The 27,120-nt window shown below is 35.1% G+C and overlaps 1 protein-coding gene across 2 annotated transcripts in view; it reads right to left on the bottom strand.

Moving 5' to 3' along the window:
• The window catches only part of CD2AP (CD2 associated protein), a 132,744-nt gene that overhangs the window by 51,518 nt on the left and 54,106 nt on the right, over nt 1–27,120 (bottom strand). For both annotated transcript variants that reach the window (XM_034991139.1, XM_034991138.1), the window contains exons 4-7: nt 24,406–24,506; nt 21,429–21,549; nt 2,784–2,971; nt 246–324 (exon numbers count right to left, since the gene is read on the bottom strand). In XM_034991139.1, coding sequence (XP_034847030.1) covers nt 246–324; nt 2,784–2,971; nt 21,429–21,549; nt 24,406–24,506 — 489 coding nt within the window. The remainder of the gene's footprint in view (nt 1–245; nt 325–2,783; nt 2,972–21,428; nt 21,550–24,405; nt 24,507–27,120) is intronic.

Below are 27,120 nucleotides of genomic sequence, written 5' to 3'. Positions count from 1 at the left end.
ATTTCATTAATCCATGCACTCAAATAGTTACTAAGTGCCTACTATGTTCTAGGCGCAGTTCTAACCACAGGGGGATACATGAGTGAACAAAGCACACTAAAATCTTTGAGCCTGTAGTACTTACATCTCATAGGATCTAATAGTCTGATCAAGCAGTACAGTGTTAACAAACATCTTCAAAAAATCTAATAATGTATTTGGGGCATGCTTCATTACCAATATGCAAATTTTATTCAAAAACTTACCTTTAGTTTTACTTTCTGTGTCTGTTTTTGTTATGTCCACACTCTGTGCTTTGGATCCTACTGACTGTATAACTAAAGGCTGGAATAGAAAAGGATGGTATCAACTATTTTAGGTGAGAATTAAGATAATATTCTTAAATAAAATTTCCATTTGCATTAGCCAGCTTTCCCTAACGATACCTACAGCCAGGTTAGTAATGTGACTGACAACTCTGTAATGAAAAGACAAAGATGACATAGCCTTTCCTAAATGATAGCTCAGAACTTCACATTTTTAAAACTCCCTATCTTAAGGATAATTCACATTCTCTGCTACCCATAATACAGTAATTTAATTTTAAACCTCTAAAATCAATAAAAACAATAGCATCTGGGACACCTGGGTGGCTCAGTCAGTTAAATGTCTGCCTTCAGCTCAGGTCATGATCCCAGAGGCCTGGGATTGAGCCCCATGGGGCATCGGGCTCCCTGCTCAGTGGGGAGCCTGCTTCTCCCTCTCCCTCCGCTGCTCCCCCTGCTTGTGCTCTCTCTCTGACAAATAAATGAATAAAATATAAAAAAAAAAAAATAGCATCTGAAAATGTACTGAATACCAATCCCTTAGCTAACGCTTAATATACATTATAACTTAATCCTCAAAACAATCTGCATAAAGTAAGCACTATTATGTGCTCCTTTTATAGATTAGGAAGCAGTTAAGTAACCTGCCCACAATCACAGTAATTTAGTAGTGGAACCCAGATCTGAATCTTTTAGAAAAGTCTGACTCCAGAAAGTGGCTCTTAAACAACAGCACTAAACTTCCTTACGATGACATAGGGAAGAAAACAAAGTCTTTATACTTCATTGCTGCTATCTGAATAAAAATACCTAGGTAATGTTATAACCTCTGTAACTATAGTCTAGGAGAAAATTTTACCTTGTAAAGGACTGAAGTAAATCCTTCATACTAGTGTTTTCCTTGACTTCTCTCCCCAGAAAAAACATTACATTTGACCTTAGCTGTCATTAGTTAAAAATCTAAATGTATCAACTACCTATTACTGTGTGTTCTGTGTATTTTAAGATACTCACTTTAATTTGTCCCAATTCTACCCATCATTTCTTCTAATCTGATGTCACCCACAAACATAGCAAATGTGCTCTCTATCAATTCCTGGGTCAGTGATCAAAGCAAGGCTCAAAGGCCATCAATACAGGGTAACCCTGAGACAACTCTCACTAATAATTAACTCTTGAGTAGTGAACATTTTAAGTGGCATCTTGAAAGAGTACTAGTGTAATCATTAATTAAATAAAGTTACTTGATATAAATCATAAACTTTAGAGTTAGAAAGGAGCCCCAGATTATCTAATGTCCCTCATAATGCAAACACTGCTTCTCCAACATTCCTGGCTTTTACATGGCTATACTGCACCATTCCAAAACCACAAGAATTCCAATCTTCACCTTCAAAACTAAGAATCAATTAGGCTCCATAATCTTACTGCCAGACAGTCTCAGAGCTAGGAGAGGGTAGGGTAGAAAGTACAAGTTCTCTTTCCTGAATCCAAATCATTATTACATGAAAAAGTATGTAGCAAGCTGGGAAAGAAAAAATATATTGAAACTAACCACTTTAGAAGAAAACTTGAGAATATATCTCACCAACCAAAACAGTCTTATAAGTGAAATATAGCTGAACTAGGCAAGCAAATACTGAAATACTTAAAACTCTTAAGAGTTAAATACAGACATACAACTGAGAACTAAAACGAAACAACACCCTGAAAGTCAATGGAAAAAGCTCCTATCTGAAATAAGTAGTCTGTATTTCTAAGGTGTGAGCCTCAGAAACAATACAGCCTTGTAATTAGTGTTCCAGAAATTGCAGCTATTTCCCCCCAAAACAAAGACTTGCGAGTTTATTTTAAAATCTGTTATTAATTTGGAAAGAAAAAATAAAAAGGATCTCACCAAGTGGTAAAAAATAAAGTAAAATAAGTAAAATCTGTTATTAGATGTTATAATTTATGGTACATTCATTTTGATTTATTTCACAATGCCAGTGAAATACTAATGAAAAATAAAGTTCTCCATACACTTAGAGAGAGATTAGCAGATTTCACCATAGCAGACAATCCAGAGGAAAGTTAAGTAGAGCCTAATTAACTTAGTATCTCATTGTGAATCCATTTTAAAATGACCCATGTTAGGCCTATTTCAAATTAAAAGAAAAAATATGTAATTTTAGCTTTTAAAAGGCAAAGCAAAAAAAAAAAAATCACCTTTTCTATTTTTACCTATGATAACCAAAAACTCTAAAGTTTCCACTAAGAAAAGTTGGTGTTAAATTTACCAGTAAACGTTCTCATTTTAAAGGAACCAAATATAAACATTAAAGTAATCACTATAAAGTTGCAGTTTCTCAGTCTTCTCATTCATAACCAATTAGTGATCTCAAAAAAGGAAATATAACAGAGTTGCAAACTTTTACATTTTAAAAAATACTTAATGGGAGAATAAGTGCAGTTAATCTAGAAGTTCAACATTATTACCTTTTCTGTTTTCTTCTCTTCTATTTCACTACCAGATGTTCTTGTCCTAAGTTTCACAGAGCCTTCTTTAAAAATATCTCCAAATCCAATTCCTCGAATTTTCTTTGGCTGTGTAACTGATCCAGGTGCAATTTCATTCCCATTCCCCGGAGACGGTAAAGGTGAGGTAGTCCCAGTCAAAACAGTTTCTGAAAGAATAATTTGTTTTTGAAGAATGTAGAATCACAAAGATCTTGACTTTCCCCTTCCATACTGTTTACATTCTATACCTCCTAATTAAAAATGGTAAAATAAAAATAAAAAATTAAATGACAGACCACTAAAATATCCAATAAAGTAAAATTCACTTAAACTGATTATTTTGGATATTGTTTTAAACGATAACAATTTTAGGAATATTTAGGTAGTAAAATGCTAATTTAGAAATCCAAGAAGTCATATTATACAAGTTCCTTAACAAAAGCATGTCAAAATTCACAGCTCTTAGCCAAACATGACAGAGCTGTGAATTTTGACATGCTTTTGTTAAAGAACTTGTTGGACAAAAATTAATCATTTTCTAAAAGTTATATACATAAGATTCAATCTGATCAAAGTAGGGGAGTTTCCAAATACAGCAACTAGTAATATTAGCAAATTTTTATTTTAAAAAGTCCATTTTCATTCTTAAAAGTTTAAGATCATTTTAACTCATAGATGACTGAAGTCTAAATTTGAAACAATAAAAATTTAAACTACAATAAAAAAATTTTTTAAGAAATTTTAACATTATATAAGAAAGAAAGTTGTTTCGACAATCTTGCTCAGCAGGCAAAGGATCTTATTTATAGGCTTTAATGAATTTATGAACAACCCATGGAAAATTTTATGGGTATTTTTTCAGCTTATTTTTCTGGGTATAAGAAGCATATCTCTTATCAGATTCTCAAAAGGCCTTATAATCTAAGAAAAAGTTCTAGAGTGTATCATCCAAGAAAATCCCAGAAACACTTCAGAATGGGGTTGAGGGGTAGGGAAAAACACATGATATCAGTTCATTGAACTAAAGGAGTCTGTTAAAGTTTAACAGTAAGGATAACAACAAGGTAATTAATAAAAATGTAGTTACATTTATTCAGGGCGTAATCTATGGCAGGCACTTGCTAAGCACTGTACATGAATTATATCTAATTTACATAATCATTCATAGGCTTAACATTAAGAACTATTATTCCTCATTTTGAAAATAACTGGGTAAAGAGATATTAAGAACTCCCCCCCCCCAAAAAAACCTTTCCAAAGCCATATATGTAGTAAGTAACAAAGCCAACATTTGAACTGAATTCTAGATGATCCCAGAACCAAACATTTTAATTAGATTAATAACAATAATCATTAATAATAATGGTTCAAACAACAAAAGCCTCCACTCACATATCTGAAACATTTGATAAAGCAAACAACTTTTAATAACTTAAATGTAATGCTAACAAGTACAGTGATCTATTCTAACCACTTTCAATATTAGCCTAAGCCACATATCTTTTCGTAATATATTTTAAATTAGTTTATTAGAATGTTTACATACAATAAAATGAACCAATTTTAAATGGACATTCCAATATCTTTTGACAAATGTAGGCACCACGGAACCACAACAATCAAGATATAGAACCCTTCCGTCACCCAAATGGACATTCATACACCACCCTCATCAATCCTTCCTAAGTTCAAGCTTCAAGAAACCTTGATTTTCATTGTCACTACAGGTATCTGAGTTTCAAATAAATTTAATCATACAGCACATACGTCTTGTGTCTGCTTCTTTTGCTAGGCAGAATGTATAAACTATATCCATGCTGTTCCATGCATTCCTACTTCAGTTCTTTTTATTGCTGATTGGTATTCCATTGTACAGATATATCACTATTTACCTAACATTAAGAATGTTAACTGCAGGGGGGCACCTGGGTGGCTCAGTCATTAAGCGTCTGCCTTCGGCTCAGGTCATGATCTCAGGGTCCTGGGATCCAGTCCCACATAGGCCTCCCTGCTCAGTGGAAAGCCTGCTTCTCCTTCTCCCACTCCCCCTGCTTGTGTTCCTGCTCTATCTCTCTGTCAAATAAATAAATAAAATCTTTAAAAAAAAAAAAAATTGTTAGCTGCAGGTTTTTCATAGATGAGCTTTGTTCAATTTATAAAGTTCCCTACTGCTGCTATTATGGAGCTTTTTTAGTGAAATTAAGTATTGAATACATAAAATTCTCTTTCTGCATCTACTGAGATGGCCATCTTTTAAGCTGTTTAATATAGTATATTAACTTTTGAATACATGGGATAAACATCATTAATTATAATATATAACCTTTACATTTTACTTTTGAATGAATGGGGTAACTCCCTTTAATCATTATGTATAACCTTTACATATTTTGCTAAGCTTGATGTGCTAATGCTTTGTTTTGATTTCTGTGTTTATGCTCATGAGATAATGGTTTATAATTCATTTTTTCATGACTTCATCAGATTTTTAGATCAAAGAAATACCAACCTAAGAAATCTGAAAAACTCTGTGTAAGGTTAAATTCTTAATAGAATTCAGCAGTATTTTGTGTGAAGATTTTTGATAATGAATTCAAATTTCTTCATATGCTACTCAGACTATTAGTTCTATTTCTATTTTAATAAGCTGTATTGTTCAAGGAATGTGTGCATCTAAGTTATCAAATTTATGAGTATATTTTTTCATTATCCCTTTAATGTCTGATCTGCAGTGATACTCGTATCACTGGTTTTTACTCAGACATTTCATATCTGATTATCAGTAATATTTTTTCCTTTCTTCTCTGAGCAACCATTAGAGCTTTAACAATTTTATACCTTTTTGAAAAACTCAACTGTTGAAATTGATTTTCTTGAAAGTTGATTTGTTCTTTATTTCATAGTTTTTTGCTCTCATTTCCTGACTTCTAATTATTTCAGGTTTACTTTACTCTTCTTTTACTGATTTCAGATAAAAACTTATGATTATTGACTTTTGTTTTTTCTAGTATTAGCACTGAAAGCAATAAATTTCTCTATAGGTGCTGTCTTACCTGCATTCCACAAATTTTTATTGTTGTTTCCTTTTTTCTTTTTTTCATTTGAAAAACCAGTTTAATTTCCCTCACAATTTCTTCTTTGATCCACAGGTTATTTATAAATATTGCTTAATTTCCAAGTAACTGAGAATTTCCCAAGTATCTATCCCTGAAATACTTCCACTGGGGTCACAAAACCTACTGTGTAGGACTTCAAACCTTTTAAATTTCTGAGACTTGTTTGATGCCCAAACATTAAGGGTCTATTGGTAAATATTCCATGTACTTTTCAAAAGTATGTGTATTTTACTGTTGTTGGGTTAAGTATTTCAAAACATCAACTAGATCACTTATTTGAACATTGGACTCTTCTATATCCTTACTAATTTTTTTGCCCACTGGTTCTATCAATTAATGAGAGAAGCATGTTCAAATCTATGCATAGATTTGCCTGTTTCTTTCAGTTCTGGCAGTTTCTGTCTCATGTACTTTGTAGTTCTGGTATTAGGTTATACATATTTACAACTGTTACGTAATTTTTATGAATTGACTCCATCATTATGAAATATTTCTTTTTATCCCTTTTTCCTTTGTATATTAATATATCATTATTAATGTAAGCATTCTAGATTGCTTATGCTCTGCACAGAATACCCTTTTTCTTTCTTTTAACCCGTATCTTAATATATTGAGCAAGTTTCTGGTAGGCAGCATATTATCCAGTCAACTGGCCTTTCAATTAGAGTTTTTAGACTTTTTTTTTTTTTTTAAGTAGGCGACATGCCCAGCGTGGAGTCCAGTGTGGGACTTCAACTCACAACCTTGAGATCAAGATCTGAGCTAAGATCAGACTTAATGACTGAGCCACCCAGGTACCCCTAAACCATTTAATTTTAATGTAATCACTGATGTGGTTTAAATCCATGATCTTGCTATTTGTTTCCTATTTGCCCAGTTAATCTTTGTTCCTTTTTTCTTTTTTCCTTTGGCATTAACAAGAGACTTTATTTTTTCAGTTCTGGAGTCTAGAAGCCCAAGATCAGAGTGCCAGCATGTTGGGTTGTGGTGAGATCTCTCTTCATGGCTTACAGATGGCTGCCTTCTCACTGTGCCTTCACAAGGCCTTTCCTCAGTATGTGGACATAAAGACAGTGGGCTCTGCTGTCTCTTCCTCTTTTTTTTATTGAGATATAACTGACATATAACATTGTATTAGTTTCAGGTGTACAAATAATGATTCCTTATGTGTATATATATTGTGAAATGATTACCACAAAAGTCTAATTAACATCTATCATCACACAGTTAATGAATTTTTTTTATGATGAGAACTTTTAAGATCTACTCTCCTATGACTTTAAAATATACAACACCGTTTTATTAACTATAGTTACTTTGCTGTACATGACATCCCCAGAACTTATTTAGGAAGTTAGTGCCTTCTGACCACCTTCATCCATTCCACCCATCCTATACCCTCCGCTTCTGGCAACCATCAATGTGTTCTCTGTATCCCTAAATTCAGTTTTGTTTGTTTTTAGATTCCACATGTAAGTGAAATCATACAGTATTTGTCTTTCTCTGTCTGACTTATTTCACTTATAATAATGTCCTCAAGGTCCATCCATGTTGATGCAAATGGCAAGGTTTTTCTTCTATTTTATGGCTGAAAAATATTCCATTGTGCATATATAACACACATTTTTTTATCCATTAGTAAACAATGCTGCCATGAACACAAGGGTGCAGGTATCTTTTCAAGTTAGTGTACTTCTCTTCCTTAGGTAAATGACCCAAAGTGGAATTTCTGGATCACACAGTTCTAATTTTTTGAGGAACCTCCATACTCTCTTCATTAGTGGCTACACCAATTTACATTCCTACCAACGGTACAGGAGGGTTCCCTTTTCTCCACATCCTCACCAACACTTCTTGTCTTTTTGAAATAGCCATTCCATCAAGTGGTTTTGGTTTGCATTTCTCTGAATATTAGTGATGTTGAGCACCTTTTCATGTATATATTGGCCACCTCTACATCATCTTTGAAAAAATACCTATTCAGATCCTCTGCCTATCTTTTAATCATGTTTTTTGAGTTGGATGAGTTCTTTATATATTATGGATATTAACCCCTTATAAGATATATGATTTGCAAATATTTTCTCCCATTCCATAAGCTGCCTTTTCATTCTGTTGATGGGTTCCTTTCTGCGGAGAAGCTTTTTAGTTTGATGTAGTCCCATTTGTTTATTTTTGCTTTTGTTGCCTTTGTTTCTGGAGTCAGGTCCAAAAAATCATCTCCAAGACTGATGTCAAGGAGCTTACCACCTAGGTTTTCTTCTAGGAGTTTTATGGTTGCAGGTATTTGTTCGAGACTTTAATGCATTTTGAGTTGATTTTTGTGTTTGATGTCTCTCTTTTTTAAAGTATTTTTTTAGCATTTCATTTTATTATTAACTTATTAGCAATTCTTCATTGTTTTATTTTCTTAGGGGTTGCTCTAGGCTTATAATACGCAACTTTAACTTGGCCAAAAACCATTCAAATAAAATTATACCGCTTCACGTGTAATAACCTTATAATAATAGGTACATTTCCATGTCATCTCTTCTGTGTTTACAGCTACTGTTGTCATGTTTTACTTTTACATAAACTATGTTTCCCGTAATATATTATTTTAAAGTCAATTATCTTTTAAAGAAATTTAAAAATGTAAAACAGTGTTTTATACTTATCCACATATTTACCTATATTTCTGTCACTCTTCATTACACTTATATAAATACAAGTTTCCACCTGGTATCATTTTGCTTTTTTCCTAGAGAACTTTAATTCTTTAGGGTATAGCAGGTCTGCTAGCAATGAATTCTCTATTATTATTTGTCTGAAAACTTTATCTCACCTTTATTCTGGATAATATTTTCACGAAAATAGAATTCTGGGTTGACCACTTTTCTTCTTTCAGCACCTCAAAGATATCATTCCATTGTCTTCTGCCATACTTAGTTTCTGATGATTATCTGTGGTTTTTATCTTAATTCTTCTCTACTTAAAGTACCTTTTTCTTCTAATTCCTAAGATTTTCCACTTTACTGTTTATTTTCAGCACTTAATTATAATGTGCCATTGCAAGCCCTGTGTGGGTGTGTGTGTTTATCCTTTTTGAATTTGTGGATTTATAGTTTGCATCAAATCTGGGCATATTTTAACATTCTTCAAATTATTTTTCCTGACCACCTTTTCTCTACTCTTTTTCTCTAACTCAAGCTATACATGTTAGACTATTTAAAATTATCCCAAGTTTTCTGCAGTCTTTATCCTGTTAGTGCTTCATTTCGAATGGAGTCTATTGCTACGTGTGTAAGTTTCAATTATCTTTTCTTCATTCTCTAGTCTACTGTTGAAATTCCACAAGAAGGAATTCATTACAGATACTGTGTTTTTCATCTCTAGGAGTTAGTTCCATTTGCTTCTTTTTTAATGTCTTCTATTTCATTCATTACATTCACATTTTCTATTACATCCTTGAGCATACTGAGCATTTTTATTATAGTTATTTTTAACATCCTTGTTGCTAATTCCATCATTTCTGGTTCACTTTCTATCAACTAGATTTTCTTCCAAACTGTGGGTCACATTTTGCTACTTCTTGATATACAGCTAGTAATTCATTTTATTTAATGTTGTTGAGGGCTAGATCTTGTTGTAATCCTCTAAAAACCAGTGATTCTTGGGGCCCTGGGTGGTCCAGTAGGTTAAGCGTCCAACTCTTGATTTCAGCTCAGGTCATGATCTCAGGATCATGGGACTGAGCCCTGCGTCAGGCTCCATGGAGCCTGCTTAAGATTTTCTCTCTCTCCCTTTCCCTCTCCCTTTGCCCCCACCCCCCAAGAAAATTTTAAAAATTTAAAAAAGTTTTAAAATAAAAAAACAGTGATTCTCAACCTGGGGTGCTTTTATCCCCCAAGGGATACATGGGAACATTCTGGAGACAATTTTGGTTATTACAACTGAAGAGTGTCACTGATATCTAGTAGGTTTAGATCAGAAATATTTATAAACATTCTATATGCACTGAATAGAACCCCCCCCCCAAAGTAAAGAGTTATCCTGCCCAAATGTCACTAAGGACAAGGTTGAGAAACCCTGCATTAAAGAGTACTAATTATGGGGGCACCTGGGTGGCTCAGTAGGTTAAGCATCTGCTCAGGTCAGGATCCTGGAGTCCCGGGACTGAGACCCACATCAGGCCCCCTGCTCAGTGGGAAATCTGCTTCTGCCCCTCCCCCTGCTCCTTTTCTCTCTCTCAAGTAAATAAATAAAATCTTTAAAAAAAAAAAAAAAAGAGTGCTGATTTTTTTTCTGGCAAACAGGCAAGTACCTGCATATTAGTGTGAAGCTTTCTCAGGGTAGAACTAGAATAGCTTCCATTTGAACACCAATCTACCCTCACTTCACCCTTCCACTGAATTGCCCATGTATTCAATGAAGTCTCTCAAAACCAGATGGAGAGAATTCAAACAATTCTTGATCTTGTGTAAGCACTGGAAATTATTCAGGTTAATCCCAGTGATTTATTTTTCTTCACCAACTATTCATGTCTAAGCTCATGGGGTTTCACTCTATGCATTCACAGACTGATATTAGCCAAACACTCAAGGAAACCCCCTAATCACGTTGTTGAAGCGCTTTCTCTCCCCCCCCCCAACCACCCTCTCTCTTTCCCCAAGTAATCAGCTCCGCAATTCTAACTACCCTGGATTCCTTGAACTCAAATCTCTAACTCCTCAACAAAACTGACAACCTTCTGCTGAGGTTCACCCTTTTGGCACTGCAGTCCAAAAATTAGTTCCTGGTAGAAATTCTGGACAATGATAGGATTTTCCTTGTTTCCCCTTTTCTCAAGTATCTCATTCTTGTGCTTCCTATTGTCTGAAAACATTTGTTTTCTATAATTTGTTCAATTTCCCAGTTTGTACGGTAGGAAGATAATTCCACTGTCTTACCTCCTCACTGCTGAATTGTGTTCTAAATATTGTAATATACATCTGCAATAACCAGCTTATCAGACAAAACAATATTCAGACACAGAACAGTATGAGGTACCTGAAAGGCTTTTTTGAAACAATCTATGATATTAATAAGCTGCACATTAATAAAGGCAACATCATCAAATTATTCTAAGGTACGATTTTCAGTTTTTAGAATTATGGCCATAAAATGAAAATTTTCTTTTAGATTTAGTGACTGTAAACTTTACTGGAGTCATTAAAACATATCATTAAAATAAATGGCTAGATATTAAAAATATCTAAACACGAAGGATAGGCTAATTACTTTCAGCTCATTGAAAATTGTCAAAACTACTATAATGACTATTCTTTTTAAGATTTTATTTATTTCACAGAGAAAGAGAGAGCACATGAAAGAGCACAAGCAGGGGGTGCAGCAGAGGGAGAGGGAGACGGTGAGAGGAGCAGAGAGCCTGATACAGGGCTTCATCCCAGGACCCCAGGATCATGACCTGAGCCGAAGGCAGATGTTCAACTGACTGAGCCATCCAGGTGCCCCTGTAATGACTACTGAATCAATGGCTGGAAGGCAGCACAGTGCAGTAATAAAGCACATGAACTCTAGAGTCAAATCATATCACCTCCTCCACTGTATGTGCCCAGTTTCTTCACCTATAAAACAGGATTCTTCATAGGATTGCTATGAGGATTAAATAGATTACTATAAAGTGCTTAACAGGGTCTGGTTCAGTGCCTATGATTTTTGAAGAGTTTAAAGATGTATTGCTGAGCACCATTCAAGCAAGAGAGAGCATTATCACATAGAAGAACCAAAAAATAAAAGGGAAAATGTCTTAACTACTACAAGGAAGAATGGGTGAAGAAGGGGTAGTAGAGAAAGGAAAAGAGGTAGATGGGGAAAGCGGCCAAACAGGAGGTTTTATAATCAGACAAAACAGAAATCTTACCTATATGGTATTCCTAATATTTTTATGCCTATATACTTTATCTGTCAGATTGTCCTTGAATTTCTAAGTTTGTAGAAAAATTATATCTACATTTTATGTGTGCCACTGTCAGTCAAAAAACATAACAAGCAAGTGTTCCTATTAGGCCTAAAATTCTTTCTCCCTTTTTCATTGAATCTCTATAAGCAAAAGCCACTTAATGTCTTGTACCTCCGCATAAAATGACAAAAGAACCAAGAGTCCCAAAGTAAAATCACTGGGGAAAAAAAACAAAACAAAAGCAAAAAACCAAGAATCTTTATGTGAACTACACTGAGTGCTAAAGTAGAAACTTGATGAAAATACAAAGCATTTAATGGAAGCAATCCAAGTTCACTATTAAACTAAATGGGAACTCATGTAGAATATGTTAAAGTAAAATATGTAAACCAAGTAGAAGGACTTAGAATCTAAAGTTGCTGGCACAAATTTCCCCTTTTTACTCCAAAGAGTATCTTTTACCATCATTCAAAGATTTTAAAAATAATCCTACATTTCCTAAGAAAATGTTGCATGTGTTTTAAGTAGTTACAATCTGTATTCCTTAGTTCCTCAACAGAATCTTTCGAAACCGCATCTAGCTATAACCTAATTTATAAAGACGCATAAAATATTACCAGTAAAAGCATCAAAGCCCCCAATAATTTTCCTTACAAAGCCATTTACTTCAGGCTGCTCAAGGTGAATGCTAGTGTGGAAATACAGACACCACCTTAAATCCCGCAGACCAGGCTGCAGGCCACCGAAGTTCAACCCACCACCTTTGGCACGACCAGCGTACACCGCCATTACACAAGCTCCTGTGCCCCACCAGCAATAAGCACTGTCTTCTTCTTCAGAGCTTGAATAATCAAATTAAAACACTGTTCACTTCTCCTAAGAGAATGACTATTTCTACCCACAAGAAACCAGAACTTCTGAAGAACAATCCGTCAGGGTTTCTTAACCATTTTATGCCACGCATCCCTCCAATAGCCCAGTGAAGCCCAGAGGGATGCATGGCTCTAACATTTGACTACTGGGACCCTTTTAATTGCCTCAAAATTCTGACCTCTCATTCTTAGGATCTCTCCTCTTTTATAGAAAAAAATCAGAAGTCAGACATCTCTCCCTCAGCTTCTCAACACTAACTCTGATGTATCGCCAATCAATTGAGATTAATGATACCTACAATATGAATCTCATTCCCTCTACCTTCTGGGTAAATCCTGTTCTGATGATAAATCCCATCCTTCCAAATATGCATCTTCAACTTCTTCCTCTGTACTTGTTCTTTGCCATTAGCATTTAAAAATGATCAAGACTTTTCCTTCTTAAGAACAAAAACATTCTTGAATATGTTGTCCTCAACTGCTGGACTGCTTTATGCTTCCTTTCTCCACTGCTCTCCACCCCCCCCAATCAACTCAGCTTCTGTCCCAATCACCTTTCTTTACTGCGCTTATCCAGGTCATTAATGATCTCTCCATCCCTAAATCCAGGATTACATTTTCTCTCTTATCTAACTTATCTTAACTTCACAAGGAGCATCAGACATTACTGTCTATGTCCTCCCTGAAAAACTCTCTTTCCTTGACTACCACATACTCATAGGTTTTCTCCTGGCTCTCTCTCTATGCCCTCTTGGTCTTCTTTTTAGTAATTGTATCTAAATCCACACCATAAATGTTGCTATATAGGATTCGGTCTGGAGCTCTTTTCTTCACTCTAGACCGTCTCTCTGGGTGATCTCATCTAACTCCTGCAAAGGCTGAGACAGGAATGTTCCTGACATCTTTAAAAAACTATAAGGAGACCAACATGAACAAAAGGGAGAGTTAAGTAGGAGACAAAGTCAGAGAGGTAGGGGAAGACATTGAGGGTGCCAGGTCAGAGGGCTCTGTAGTCAATTTAAAAAGACTTTGATTTTTACTCTAAGTAAAATATGTACCTACTACAGTGTGAGCACATTAACATTCAGGAAGCAGGTAATGGCAAATTAAGAACCCACTGCAATTGTAAAGCAAAAGATAACTTACACCAGGTAGAGGCAGTAAAAGAAAAGAGTTCTATTTTTAAGATTTTATCTGTCTGAGAGAGAGAGAGAGAGAGCACGAGTGGGGTGAGGGGCAGAGGAAGAGACAGACTTCCGGCTGAGCAGGGACCCTGATGCAGACTCGATTCCCGGGACTCTGGGATCATGACCTGAGCAGAAGGCAGATGCTTAACCGACTGAGCCACCTAGGCGCCCTAAAAATAGTTCTATACATTTATTTAGTAGGTAACAAAATCTGTTAATGAATCAAGTGTGGAATGTGAGATTAAAGAGAGTTAAAGATGAATCCAATTCTTTGGTTTAAATAAAAGAACAACGGAGTTGCCATTAACTCAGATGAGGAAGACAGTATAGAGCAAATCTAGGTAGAGAAAAGGACAGATGACCAATTTTGACTATCTTAAATTTGAGATGTCTCATAGACATCTAAATGGAGATTTTTATAGGTTTAAGATGGGGAGAAGACTTTATACAAGGCAGGAAAATACCGGAAGCTGTAGTCACTGGCTTTACAGAATATGGGGGGAAACTGAAAGCAGGTCCTACTTAGCAAATAAAGTGGAATGTAAAAGATGATAAAGGACACTCTAAACAAAAAGGGTTACGTATATTTGACAAAATGAAAAAGGAGTCATTTCATTATAAAAATGGAAACATAACACTTCTTTACAGAAGCAAAGCTTTTCCTGAAATTGAATATTAGAAGATATTTATCTAAATAAGTAAAATAGACTAAAAAGATTATAAAAATACCAATTATAGACAGAGTATGTTATACTTCATTAGGGCATAGGAATAGTGGACATCAATTCTGTAAATAATGCATTAGATGGAACTCTTAAATCAAAGCTTAAAGATCTGTATTCTTTTATCACAAGAGTTCTAAAGTTCTTATAAAGCACTCACTTCCTGGCATTCAAATCAATATGCAAAAACTTTGTGCCTAAAACTTAAAAGAGTTTTTTTTTTTTTAAAAGGGAATTATAGTGTACTTCAACCACTGACTTCCCCCCCCCATAATCACAAAGCTCCACATTTAGAATGCAGTGTTATTTTAAAAGGGTTAAGTAAGCAAGGAAGTACATTTTTAACAGACATACTTCTGCAAAGTTACTAAAATTCAAATAAGGCTGAATAGTGCAAGAAAGTACCCAAAGTATTTATAATTATAAAAATTTAAAATAAAAATTTATAATATAAAATGTAAAAATATAAAATATAATAAAATTTAAATTGTATTTCTTTTGCTAGTGGTCCCATATAGCCTTAAAATTCTGGGGCGCCTGGATGGCTCAGTTGGTTAAGCGTCTGCCTTTGGCTTAGGTCATAATCCCAGGGTCCTGGGACAGAGTCCCGACCTCATAGTGCTCCCTGCTCAGCAGGGAGCCTTCTTCTCCCTCTGCCTGCCACTCCCCCTGCTTGCGCTCTCCTCTCTGTCAAATAAATAAAATCTTTAAAAAAAATTTTTGTACATATTTTAAGAGCTGAGTTTACATGGCATCATAAACATCATTTCACCATAAGCTTTAATTCATAATAATTTTTTGAGGGGGGAGGGGCACAGAGAGAGGGAATCAAGCAGACTTCATGCCCAGCACAGAGCCCTACACAGGGCTCAATCTCACAACCCTGAGATCATGACCTGAGCCGAAATCAAGTCGGACGCTTAACGAAGTCAACCAGGCACCCCAAATGTTAAAAATAAATATTAGAAGATCCAATACCTATGAAACACATGAACAAAAATATGCATCAGAAGTAATTCAGGGGACAGTCTGCTAAGTAATAACTATACCACTATGTTTTCTGTACTTGTTTGTTCTCAATGTTTTTACACATCTTCAAGACATGAGTTCTGACTTTAGAATACCAAGTATTCTCAAATAAGTAGAACATAAAATAGTATATGTTTTTATGACTCATATATCTTCCTATCTAAATGATTTTCTATATTTCAATGTAATCAGCATCTGCATTGAAAGAATGATTTCAATGTCCCAACCCCACCCCACTATAACTCCCAGTATTAGGAATACAATAGTACCCACAAATGCTAAATGATCAAGCCCCTAATTTTAAAAGCACAGTGCTCCATGCAAGTAGGTTAACCAACCATAGCAGAGACTGATTCATCTACTCTCCCTAGGAATAACCCGTACCATGTCCTTGCGCTCCAGAAAACAGATGACATAATCAACTGGTATGAGGGCTACCTGTTCCATATATAAATTACTAAGTTTTTTTTACACTATCCCCCCCAAAGTGTTGGCCCTATAAAAAGGCAATGACATGAGAGAAAATATAATACACCGGAATAAAAATTAAACAGACCATAAGCTATTCATTTTTTGGATCCCTACAGTAAGCAGTAAGCAAACAAAGAAAAAGAACAGTCTCTGTCTATAAACAGCTGACAGTCTATTGGAGAGGAAAAACATAAACATGTGAATAGCCATACGTGCCATGATAAAAGTCTGCATAGACTGGTCAAATGAACTTCAACAAGGGTGTTATGGCGACTCAGAAGGGGAAAGGACTCTCTCTGTAACAGCTTCACCACAGGTCTCAAGGGTAATTATTAACCTTGCTTCAAGTTTACGCACTCCTTGCTTGCTTTAAATCCCTTGATTTTGCAGCAGAACTTTCTTTGAGATTTGCAGATCACTGACCTTGAGGACTAAAGGACCAGACTTTCTCAGAAGATAAGGCCTGACTACATTGAAAACAGCTGCCAATGATGCCAGCAAGTCCATTCCGGGTCATGTCAACATACGGCTACACCGCCTGGGCACCGGCTTCTCCTGCAGGTTACCCTCCTCCTTTTTTCCCATGCCTTCCCATTTAAAACTCTCCAGCTTCACCTGGACAGTGAAGATGGCTTTGAGACATTATTCCACCATCTTCCCAGGTTACCAGCTTCCTGAATAAAGCAACCTTTCCTTTCCCACCATCACTTGTCCTTCGAGTATTGATTTTTCTAGCAGTGAGCAACCAAACCTGAGCTTGGAACCAGTTCTCTGTCCAGTGACATCCTTAACAAATGCTGCTAGCAAAATTGTATATCCACATGCAAAACAATGAAGTTGAACCCTTGTCTTAAACCATACACAAAAATTTACTCAAAATGAATTAATGATCTAAACATAAAACCAAAAATTATACAATTCCTAGAAGAAAATACAGGGAGAGAGTTTCATTTGCACTGGATTTGGCAATGATTTCTTAAATATGATACTAAAAGCACAAGCAACAAAAGAAAAAACAGACAAATGAGACTACCTATATGAAAAACTTCTCTACATCAAAGGAAACAATTAACAAAATGGGAGAAAATACCTGCACATCATATATCTGATAAGGGATTAATATCCATAATATATAAAGAATTACTACAACTCATCTACAAAAGGAAAAAAACCAAATAACCTGTTTGAAAAACAGAAAAGGACTTGAACAGATACTCCTCCCAAGATGATACACAAATGGCCAATAAGCATATGAAAAGATGCTCAAGATCACTAATCATTAGAGAAATGCAAATCAAAATCACAATGAGATATGATCTCATACCCATCAGGACAGCTAATAAAAAATAAAATAAAATAAAAAACAACCCAGAAAACAAGTGTGTTTGCTGAGGATGTGGAGAAATTAGAACCCTTTACACCGTTGGTGGAAGTGTAAAATAGTGCAAACACTATGGAAAATGATATGGCATATCCTCAAGAAATTAAAAATAGAACTAGCATATAATCCAGCAATCCCACTTCTGGGTATATATCCAAATGGAAAACAAGGTCTCAAGTATCTGTATGCCCATGTTTTAACAGCCCATGTTTTACTCACAACTGCCAAGAGGGGGAAACAACTCAAACATCCATGAATGGATGAATGGATACACAAAATGCAATACATACACAGAGTAGAATATTATTCAATCTGAGAGAATTCTGTCACATGCTGTAACATGGACAAACTTTGAAAACGTTATGCTAAGTGAAATAAGCCAGTCTCAAAAAGAAAATATTGTATGATTTCATTTATATGAGGTATCTAAAGTGGTCAAATTCACAGAAACAAAGTGGAATGGTGGTTCAAGGGGCAAGGAATGAGGAGTTATTTAATAGGTATGGAATTTTGATTTGTGAAATGAAAAAGTTCTGGAGATCTACTGCATGGCAATGTGAATATACATAAAACTACTGAATTATACTAAGAAAATGGTCAAGATGATAAATTGTATATAATGTGTTTTCTATAACAATTAACAATTTTTTTTAAAAAAATGCCTGTATAGTGGAAAAAAGGGGAAGAACAATTAGAAGGAAAAGAAGTTTAGAAAATAACATCTTCTAAAATAGTTGTAGTCAGAGCTGCAGATATTTTTAATGTTTCCTAGATTATTTCTGAAAATATGAAAATGTACAAAGTAATTTTTTTAAGTGACAATGTATTCTGTTTAGAACTGTTTTCCACCAGCACCTCTTACACTCAGACCATTTTAATCCAGACTGAAATGTACTAATTTGAGTTCATATTTGTCTTATCCCTCAGAGGCCTGGACCTTAAGCTTCTGGACTGCAGAGGGGATTCTGTGCCCTCACAAAACCAACCTAGCACTTAGCACATAGAAGCCTTAAGAAATTTCACTGATTAAACTGTCCTCTACTGCTTCCTAAGGTCATTTATTTTATTCTAAAAATAAGATTAGAGTTAAAACTATTCACCAGACTGATTTATACCATCACTCTATTACCTATTATTACTAAAATTGATTCTTAAAACCCTTTCCTGAAAATTCCCTTTAAAAGTAAAGTAAATTCGGGCGCCTGGGTGGCTCAGTTGGTTAAGCAACTGCCTTCGGCTCAGGTCATGATCCTGGAGTCCCGGGATCGAGTCCCGCATCGGGCTCCCTGCTCGGCGGGGAATCTGCTTCTCCCTCTGACCCTCCCCCCTCTCATGTGCTCTCTCTCTCATTCTCTCTCTCTCAAATAAATAATTAAATCTTTAAAAAAATAAAAAATAAAAAATAAAAAATAAAAAATAAATAAATAAATAAATAAAAGTAAAGTAAACTCAATTATTTATTTCATTCATCTCTACAGCTAACGGGCTTAAGGATGAAATCATTGCAGACTAGAATGCACCCTGTGTATTAAAATAGAATTAGAGGTACCAGTAGAAATAGGTAGGCAGGCAGGTAGGTAGGTAGGTAGAGAGATGCATGATAGGTAAAGAGATACAGGAGTGTGTATGTGGGCATGTGTGTACATGTGAAAGCATTCCCCCGTTTTATCTACTAAGAGTGCCTAAAAGCAATAGCACCCCAGATCAATGAGCACACTTGTACTCAGATCTCAGTGATTAACTACTATACCTCTCTAAAAGTAACCAACTTTGCCTGAATAAGTAGCTGATTAAGGATGAAATAGGTAAAGTTCAACATGAGCCTGGAACATCTTGTACAACAAAATAACGAAGTGCTCAAACAATGATGAAGACCTGTTCAGAGGACACAGCAATGCAAACTGATCCATAATGAGAAAAAAGCAGACCTATGATCACCTGGAACCAGAGACAGAAACAGAGATGGACTGTATCAGGGAATGAGGAATATTCTGGGGATGATGCAAATGTTTTGTACATTTATTGTGGCAGTGGTTTTCATGGATGTATACTGTACATCTGTCAAACTTACACTGTATATTTTAAATAGGCAGATTATATATAAATTATATTTCCAATAAAGTTGATTTAAAATAAAATCACAGAAACTAATTTGAAGGAGCTTTCATGGGCCAAATCTGGTGGTATCAAAATAAATAACAGTAACAGATTAATACCTAGTAAATAAAATAGAACACTGGTGAGTCCACACCGATAAATAAACAAACTGAGCAGAAAGAAAGTTCTTTAGAGAAAAATGTCAATTTTATAGTCTCAAAGTATTTCCCCACAAGACACTTACCAATTATAAAGAAAACAACAGTACCCTTACACTGGCAGCACAGCTTTAACCAAGTAATTAAATTGAACATCACCAAAAAGAAAGCACAGACATCATGTGCCTCCTGATACAATGCAATGAGATAACATTTTGTAATCCTGTTAATAAAAGACAACCTGAAACTAATCATGAAGAATCTGAAGGAAAGCCCAAACTGGGATCCATTATATAAAATATCAGCATAAATCCTTCAAAATTGTCAAGAAACACAATGAAATACTGGGAAACTATTCTAAAGAAACTTGAGAAATAAATTCCCTGCATAGTCTTGTCCAGAATCGGGAGAAAAAAACAACTATACAAAGCATATACTAAAACAATTAAATCTGTATGTGAACTATGAAATAATAGTCAATATTAAATATTGTCAATATTTAATGTCAATTTTGAAAATATACTGAACCTCACTACATACATTTTTCCATACAGAAAAAGATCTACTTTAGATCCCTGCATTACCACTTTTGAATTTAATTTCTCTTACAAAAAACAAAAAACAAAACAAAACAAAAAACAAGGGTGCCTGGTGGCTCAGTCAGTTCAGTGTCAAGACTCCTGGTTTCAGCTTAGGTCACCATCTCAGGGTTGTGACAAGATCAAGCCCCACATTAGGCTCTGCGCTCAGGGCAGAGACTGCTTGAAATTCTCTCTCCCTCTCCCTCTGACCTTCCCCCTGCTCACTCACACATGCTCTGTCTCTCTTTCTTTCTAAAATAAATAAATAGACCTTAAAAAAAAAAAAAAAAACTAAACTCCACAGCAATTCTTAAAAATAAAAATAATTTAAATTCAGCTTTGGGATAAAATGTTCTCTTTTTTTTTTTTTTTTTAAGATTTTATTTATTTGACAAAGAGAGACACAGCCAGAGAGGGAACGCAAGCAGGGGGAGTGGGAGAGGGAGAAGCAGGCTTCCTGCCGAGCAAGGAGCCCGATGTGGGACTCGATCCCAGGATCCTGGGATCATGACCTAAGCCGAAGGCAGATGCTTAATGACTGAGCTACCCAGGCGCCCCTGGGATAAATGTTCTCAATCATACTTTTAAATGGTGAGCAAATTTAAGATGAATTTGTGGGTAAGCCTATAAATGAGGGCAATCACAAAATATTAAATGATATTCTGGCTACACAAAAAACTAATTTATTATCTGAATATGAACAAAAACAAAAGCAAGATTTTTTAATTAAAAAATTCTAAAATCTCTGAAGTAGTTATGACATTTGCAAACTCAAATCAAAACATTAGTACATCTTAAGTGGAAAGAAATCAGATAACATAAGTAGTATTAACTCATAATCAGGGTACTAAACTTTTACTTTGGGTTGAAACAGACATCAGAGAAGGAAAAATATTAAATTATTTGCCTAGATATGTAGTTCATTTTAAGTCCCTGTCATAGCTGCTTTTTAAAAGTAGAAAAACTGAAGCTCATAGTTCAACAAGAACAGAGTTTCAAAAAATACCAAATAAACATCAGATCATATATAATTTTATTTAAATCTATTCAAATTTTTAAAATAATCTACCTGAATCCTCCTGGGTTTCATGAGTTTCACCATCATCTGTTACCTCTAATTCTTTCACAAAATTTGAGGGAAACAGTCCCAACTTGTTGTTCAGCGTTCCACTCCACCAGCCTTCTTCTACCTGAAAGAGTTCACAACTCAAAAATAATAAAAAGTTCTCTTAAGTAAAATCTTCCCACTATGGGAAAATTAAACTACATTAAGTGAATGAGCACAAAGTTAGTGATGCAAAATAATCCCTCTAAATCTGTAAGAAAATAATGGTGAAAAATATATTTTAAGTAGATTAAATCTAAATTGATTAGACTTATCATATATGGGATTAGTCATATCAGTAGCATTTACAATGAGAATTTGTAATCAACTGCAATCCACGGTGTAAGTAATTTTTATAAAAATATCAGATAACCAAGAATAAGGTATTAATAGCAGGAAGTAGATAGCTCTCTTCTGGAACATCACTCTTTTAAACACCACTGAGCCTCAATTTGTAATTATTTCAATATTTGTAATATGTTTCATATATTATTTAAGTATATGAAAATTCAGATTTAGAAAAAGTTTGATGACTATATGAATATAACTTCCCAAATGCCACATAAAATTACTAAGCCTTTTTACTTAAACAGTGAATCTTAACCCAAGTAAGAAAAAGAACACTCCCCAAACGTCAACCAGAAATATCCTCGGGAACCAAACTCTTTAGAAAAATACTTACGTTCACTAGTAACGAGGTTACTAATTTTCATGGTTATTTAATACTATTTAATAATTTTTAAAATGTATAATTTTTACTAAGGATGCTAAAAGGTCTTAATAGGTAAAAGAAAAATTTTAAGAGTAAACTATTCACTGTTAACAGCAGAACATGAAATATCACTACTAGAAAAGGCTCTTTATTTAAAATATGTTTTAAATGTTTTTCACTTCAGAATTACAAAGCAAACTTTAATAAGGTATTCGTCCAACAGGCATTCACTACGTATGAGCCATGGTGTTAACTGCTAGTGAAAGGCTGAAATTTGCATATGAGAAATCTCTGCCCTTGAGTGAAACAATCTAAAGAAGAAAACAAATACTAAGTAGATATTACAATGTAATGTAAGAGGTACTACAACAAAAGTATGAACAAATTGCTGTAAGAGCACAAAAGGGCTTAAAAGATTCAAAAAGGCTTCCCTAAAAAGAAATGACCAAAAAAGCTGGATATTAAAGACTGAATAAGAGTTTTCTAGGTACAAACCAAGTTAAAAATACGGTGACATAAAAATAAAGGATTTATTCCTGGAATATATACAGCTGAAATACAAGATGGCTAGAATACAAACTGTTGGAGGGAGAAATGGAAAGCTCTTAAGACTGAAGAGTTCAGAATTTTTTAGCAGACTTAAGGAGACACCAAAGGATTGAGAGTTCTTCAAACCAAGGTGATGGGGATATACAGACCAAACTGTAACAGATACAACTGAGAAAAACATCAGGAAACTTAATTATCTACACCTGCAATCCCAAATGGGCAGCAACTGAGTAGTTAGGGTAAAAATAACCTTGTAATTCCCATAAATTAAGGAATTCCTAAGAGGCAGGATAGTATAGCAGTAAAGAATAATGACTCAAATTGTAGATTCGGATTCTGGCTCCTCTGCATCCCATGCATATGGACTTGGGCAAAAATGGCTGAAACAAGATCTCCTATCCCACATGATCATCTACAAGGTAACCTTGACATTCCACCAACAGATGGTCTTTGTTCCATTGCCTTCAATCTTGCTGGCTTTTGACATGCTTGTAGCCAATAGAATATGGTGAAAGTGACACTATCACTTCCAAGGTCAGATTATAAAAGGCTATCACCATGTTTGCTGAAATGTTTATACTAAGAGCCCTGAAATGGCATGCAATAAGTCCAACTATCTTGGGGCCTCACACAATGAGAAAGCCAAGTCAAATGGAGAAGCTACCTAATAGGTCTCCAGAGGCAGTCTTCGAGCCTTTTAGGTACCAATCACGTCAGTTAAGGCGCCTTCCCATGATTCCACCAGCACCCGAACTTTGAGTCTTTCCAGTTGAGCTCTCCAGACATCTTGGAACAGAGGCACAAGCCATCCCAACCATGCCCTATCTGAAATCTTGAGTCACACAACCCATGAACCTAATAAGATAGCTATTCTTGGCTACAAAGTTTGGGCCAGCACGTTATGCAGCAACAGTAACTAGAATAGCCCATCACTTATCTTCCATGACTCCATCTCTTCATATATAAAATGGATATAAAAATTCCTGTCTGCTTAGGTTGTTTAGAAATTTAAAGAAAATAAATGTGAAACACTTAGCATAATGCTTTAGACACATAGCCTCAATAAACATTAACTATTATTATTGCCACCTGGTAGAAATAAAACAGAACTGTCTCATATATATTGGAATTTAATATAAACATTAAGTGATAAATTATATTACATGATGTTATGACATAAAATCAATCCCCATGACTATATCTGATATCAAAACATATACTTTGAAAATGGGATCTTCAGCTGCCAAATGAAATCTTTAATATTCTTTTAATGGTAAAAGAAGAGATATGAAAAGTTATGTCTACCATCTTTTTAAATCTCACTGTAATATATTAAAATGTGGGAAAAGTGTTTTTGGTTCACATTTGAATGTGACAATTCAAACAAGGCAAAGCTTTTAAAAAGATTCTGTTTTTTGTATCCCTCTGCTATGCAGAAGGTAAAACTGCTTCTATTTTATTTCTTTGGGCCTAAAAGGAATTCAGAATCGAAGGAAATGTTTATTTTTATTCTTAGCTACTTAGATTACATTAATCTAAACCTGTATCTTAAAATTTTTATAAAATACAATGAAACTGGCAAAAAATTCTAATGAAAAATTAATACTCTTACAAAGCAGTTTTCTAATACCCAGAGCATCAATTCCAATTGCTGCTTTATCTCTAGCACGTTTTCCTTACCTCTTCACTAATATCAATAATATCTCCCACTTTCAGCTCCAGTTCATCCTCATTTTGTGGAATATACTCAAAGAGAACTTTACACTGACGCTTCTTGGTCTCTAAAAGAAGTGACATAGTAAAAAATGAAGTTAAGAAAGATCATTAAAACAAATAATAGCACCTTTATTTACACACCATATTTATTGCCATAGAATTCATATGTATGAATAAAACAGAACATGTAAGCATTCAAAGCAGCTAACCACAATCAGTTCTGGCTGGCTTTTCACCTTGCCCCCACATTATGCATGCCAAAATAAATTCAAACCAAATACAACTAAGGTACATGGTTCCCAGCCATGAAATCTATTTATACATCTAATCCCACCAATTACACCAAAGTAAAATATCCAATGCCAATTTTGAAACTTAAAATATAAACAATAAAAGACACTGTTGGCACAACAAATTTTTTCACAGACAAGCTGTCTTCCAAGCCAGTAATTTTCAGACTACTTCCTGATTAAAGTCTGGAAATACTAAAAATGCACTAATTTAAGAGTGTCTGTGTTAAAAAGTCACAAAATGAAAAAGTCCAAAATGTATATTAAGAGTTCTATTTTCTGACATATAAAAATCAAACTCACCTAGGTACAGATAAAAATTTTACTTAAAGTTTTCAAACAAGTTTCATTTATTCAAATAAGTGACGATCATTTATAACCATCCAGGCTTGTAGTTCTCAACTTCTTTCAAACTCTAAGAGTTGAGAACTCAGATTCACCCTCATCTTTAAAACTGACTCATTAAAGCACCTATGGGTAGATCAGGTATAACTGATTCAAGGGTAACTTCTTGCTATTCAAAGTATGTTCCTCAGACCAGCAGCAAGAAATGCAGTATCTCAGGCTCCACCTTGGACCTACCCATTATGGACTGAACTGTGTCCTTGACTATATTGGGAGGTAGGGTCTTTTTGGGAAGGTAATTACGGTTAAATAACATCATAAAAGGGAGCCCTAATCCCCACACACACTTAATTGTGCACATGTGCATGTGGGCATACATACACAAAAGGCCATGTGAGGATACAGGGGAAAGGCAGGTACTTGCAATTCTGGAAAAGAGGCCTCACCAAAATCCAACTCTGACAACACCTTGATTTTAGAATTCTAACCTCCAGAACTATGAGAAAATAAGCTTCTGTTGTTTAAGCCACCTAGTCTGGGATATTTTGTTATAGCAGCCCTTGCAGGCTGAATCAGAATCTGCAGTTTAAGATCCCCTAGATGATTCTTAATCTTGTACTCAGTGATCTAATGATACTGATTTCTAATTGCTTGAAAATGACAAATCCTATTCCTTCTAAGACTTAAATATATGGTTTTTTGAGGTACCTGGGTGGCTCAGGCAGTTAAGCATCTGCCTTCAGCTCATGATCCCAGGGTCCTGGGATAGATCCCCATGTCAGGCTCCCTGCTCAGCAGGAGAGTCTGCTTTTCCCTTTCCCTCTGCCCCATCCCCGCTCGTGCTCTCTCATGCTCTCTCTCCCTCAAATAAATAAATAAAATCTTTAAAATATATATATACTGTTTATTTGGCCAAGGACGCTTTACTTTCATCCACAGAGTCCACCTTTCTCGGGCTTCAACTCATCTTCAGGTCTCAACTAAGAAGAAACCTCTTCCCAAATAGCTTTCTGAATTAGGCACTCTTCCTTTGTGTTTCTATAGCACCCTATACTTACACTATTTAATTCTGTAACCTACCTGTTACTGACAACTCACTTCTTCCTTTTTATTCTATCATAATGATTTTTTCATGTGTGTACACCCCATCCTCTGTAGGCTAAAGATAAATGGGCACTGAGTTTAACTGCTTTCTCCCTAGTATCTAACATAGTGCCTGGCCTATTGTCAGGCCCATTACATATTTTTGAATGAATTAACAATTATCTAGGCCTAACTATATGGCATTAATGCCAAGAAATATCATGGCAAGAGTATCTACATTCCTTTACAAACACCAACAATCTTGTGACTTTTCTTAATAAGTTAAATACACACTTAAGCAACTAAAAGAATTTAGGAAACAGGCAACAATTAGTAATAAAATACAAATACATAATGAGACAGTAAATATTTAGAGCAAACTACAAATATCCCAAAAATTAATAGAAAGGACAGGTTTGAACTGGAACAGACATGGAAGAATTCAAAGAAAAATGATCAGAGTTACACAATTAAAGATGAACACAATACAAGAAGGTGGAAAAGACGTGGCAGATATTCTAGATAAAAAAGTTTTCCCAGGGGCGCCTGGGTAGCTCAGTTGTTAAGCATCTGCCTTCGGCTCAGGTCATGATCCCAGAGTCCTGGGACTGAGCCCCGCGTCGGGCTCCCTGCTTAGCAGGGAGTCTGCTTCTCCCTCTCCCTCTGCTGCTCCCCCTGCTTGTGTTCTCTCTGTGTCTCTCTCTCTGTCAAATAAATAAAATCTTAAAAAAAAAAAAATTTTTTTTAAGTTTTCCCAAAGAAATAGGAGTTGATAATACAAGGATTCTAAAGAAATTGTTGTTGCTGACAACAAAAGAGAATGCTTAAAAGCAGTCTAGATAGATACAACTTCACTACATCAAGTCATAACCTCTCCAAATAAACTTCTGTATATAGTAAAAAAAAGATGCCATGGTACAGAAGAAATAACACTAGCTTGGAAGTCAGAAGACTTGAGTTC

Source organism: Mirounga leonina, unplaced genomic scaffold (genome assembly GCF_011800145.1).
Source record: "Mirounga leonina isolate KUSES-001 unplaced genomic scaffold, KU_Mleo_1.0 Mir_53, whole genome shotgun sequence".
Taxonomy (NCBI): Eukaryota; Metazoa; Chordata; class Mammalia; order Carnivora; family Phocidae; genus Mirounga; species Mirounga leonina.
This window is presented reverse-complemented; position numbering and strand designations above follow the sequence as displayed.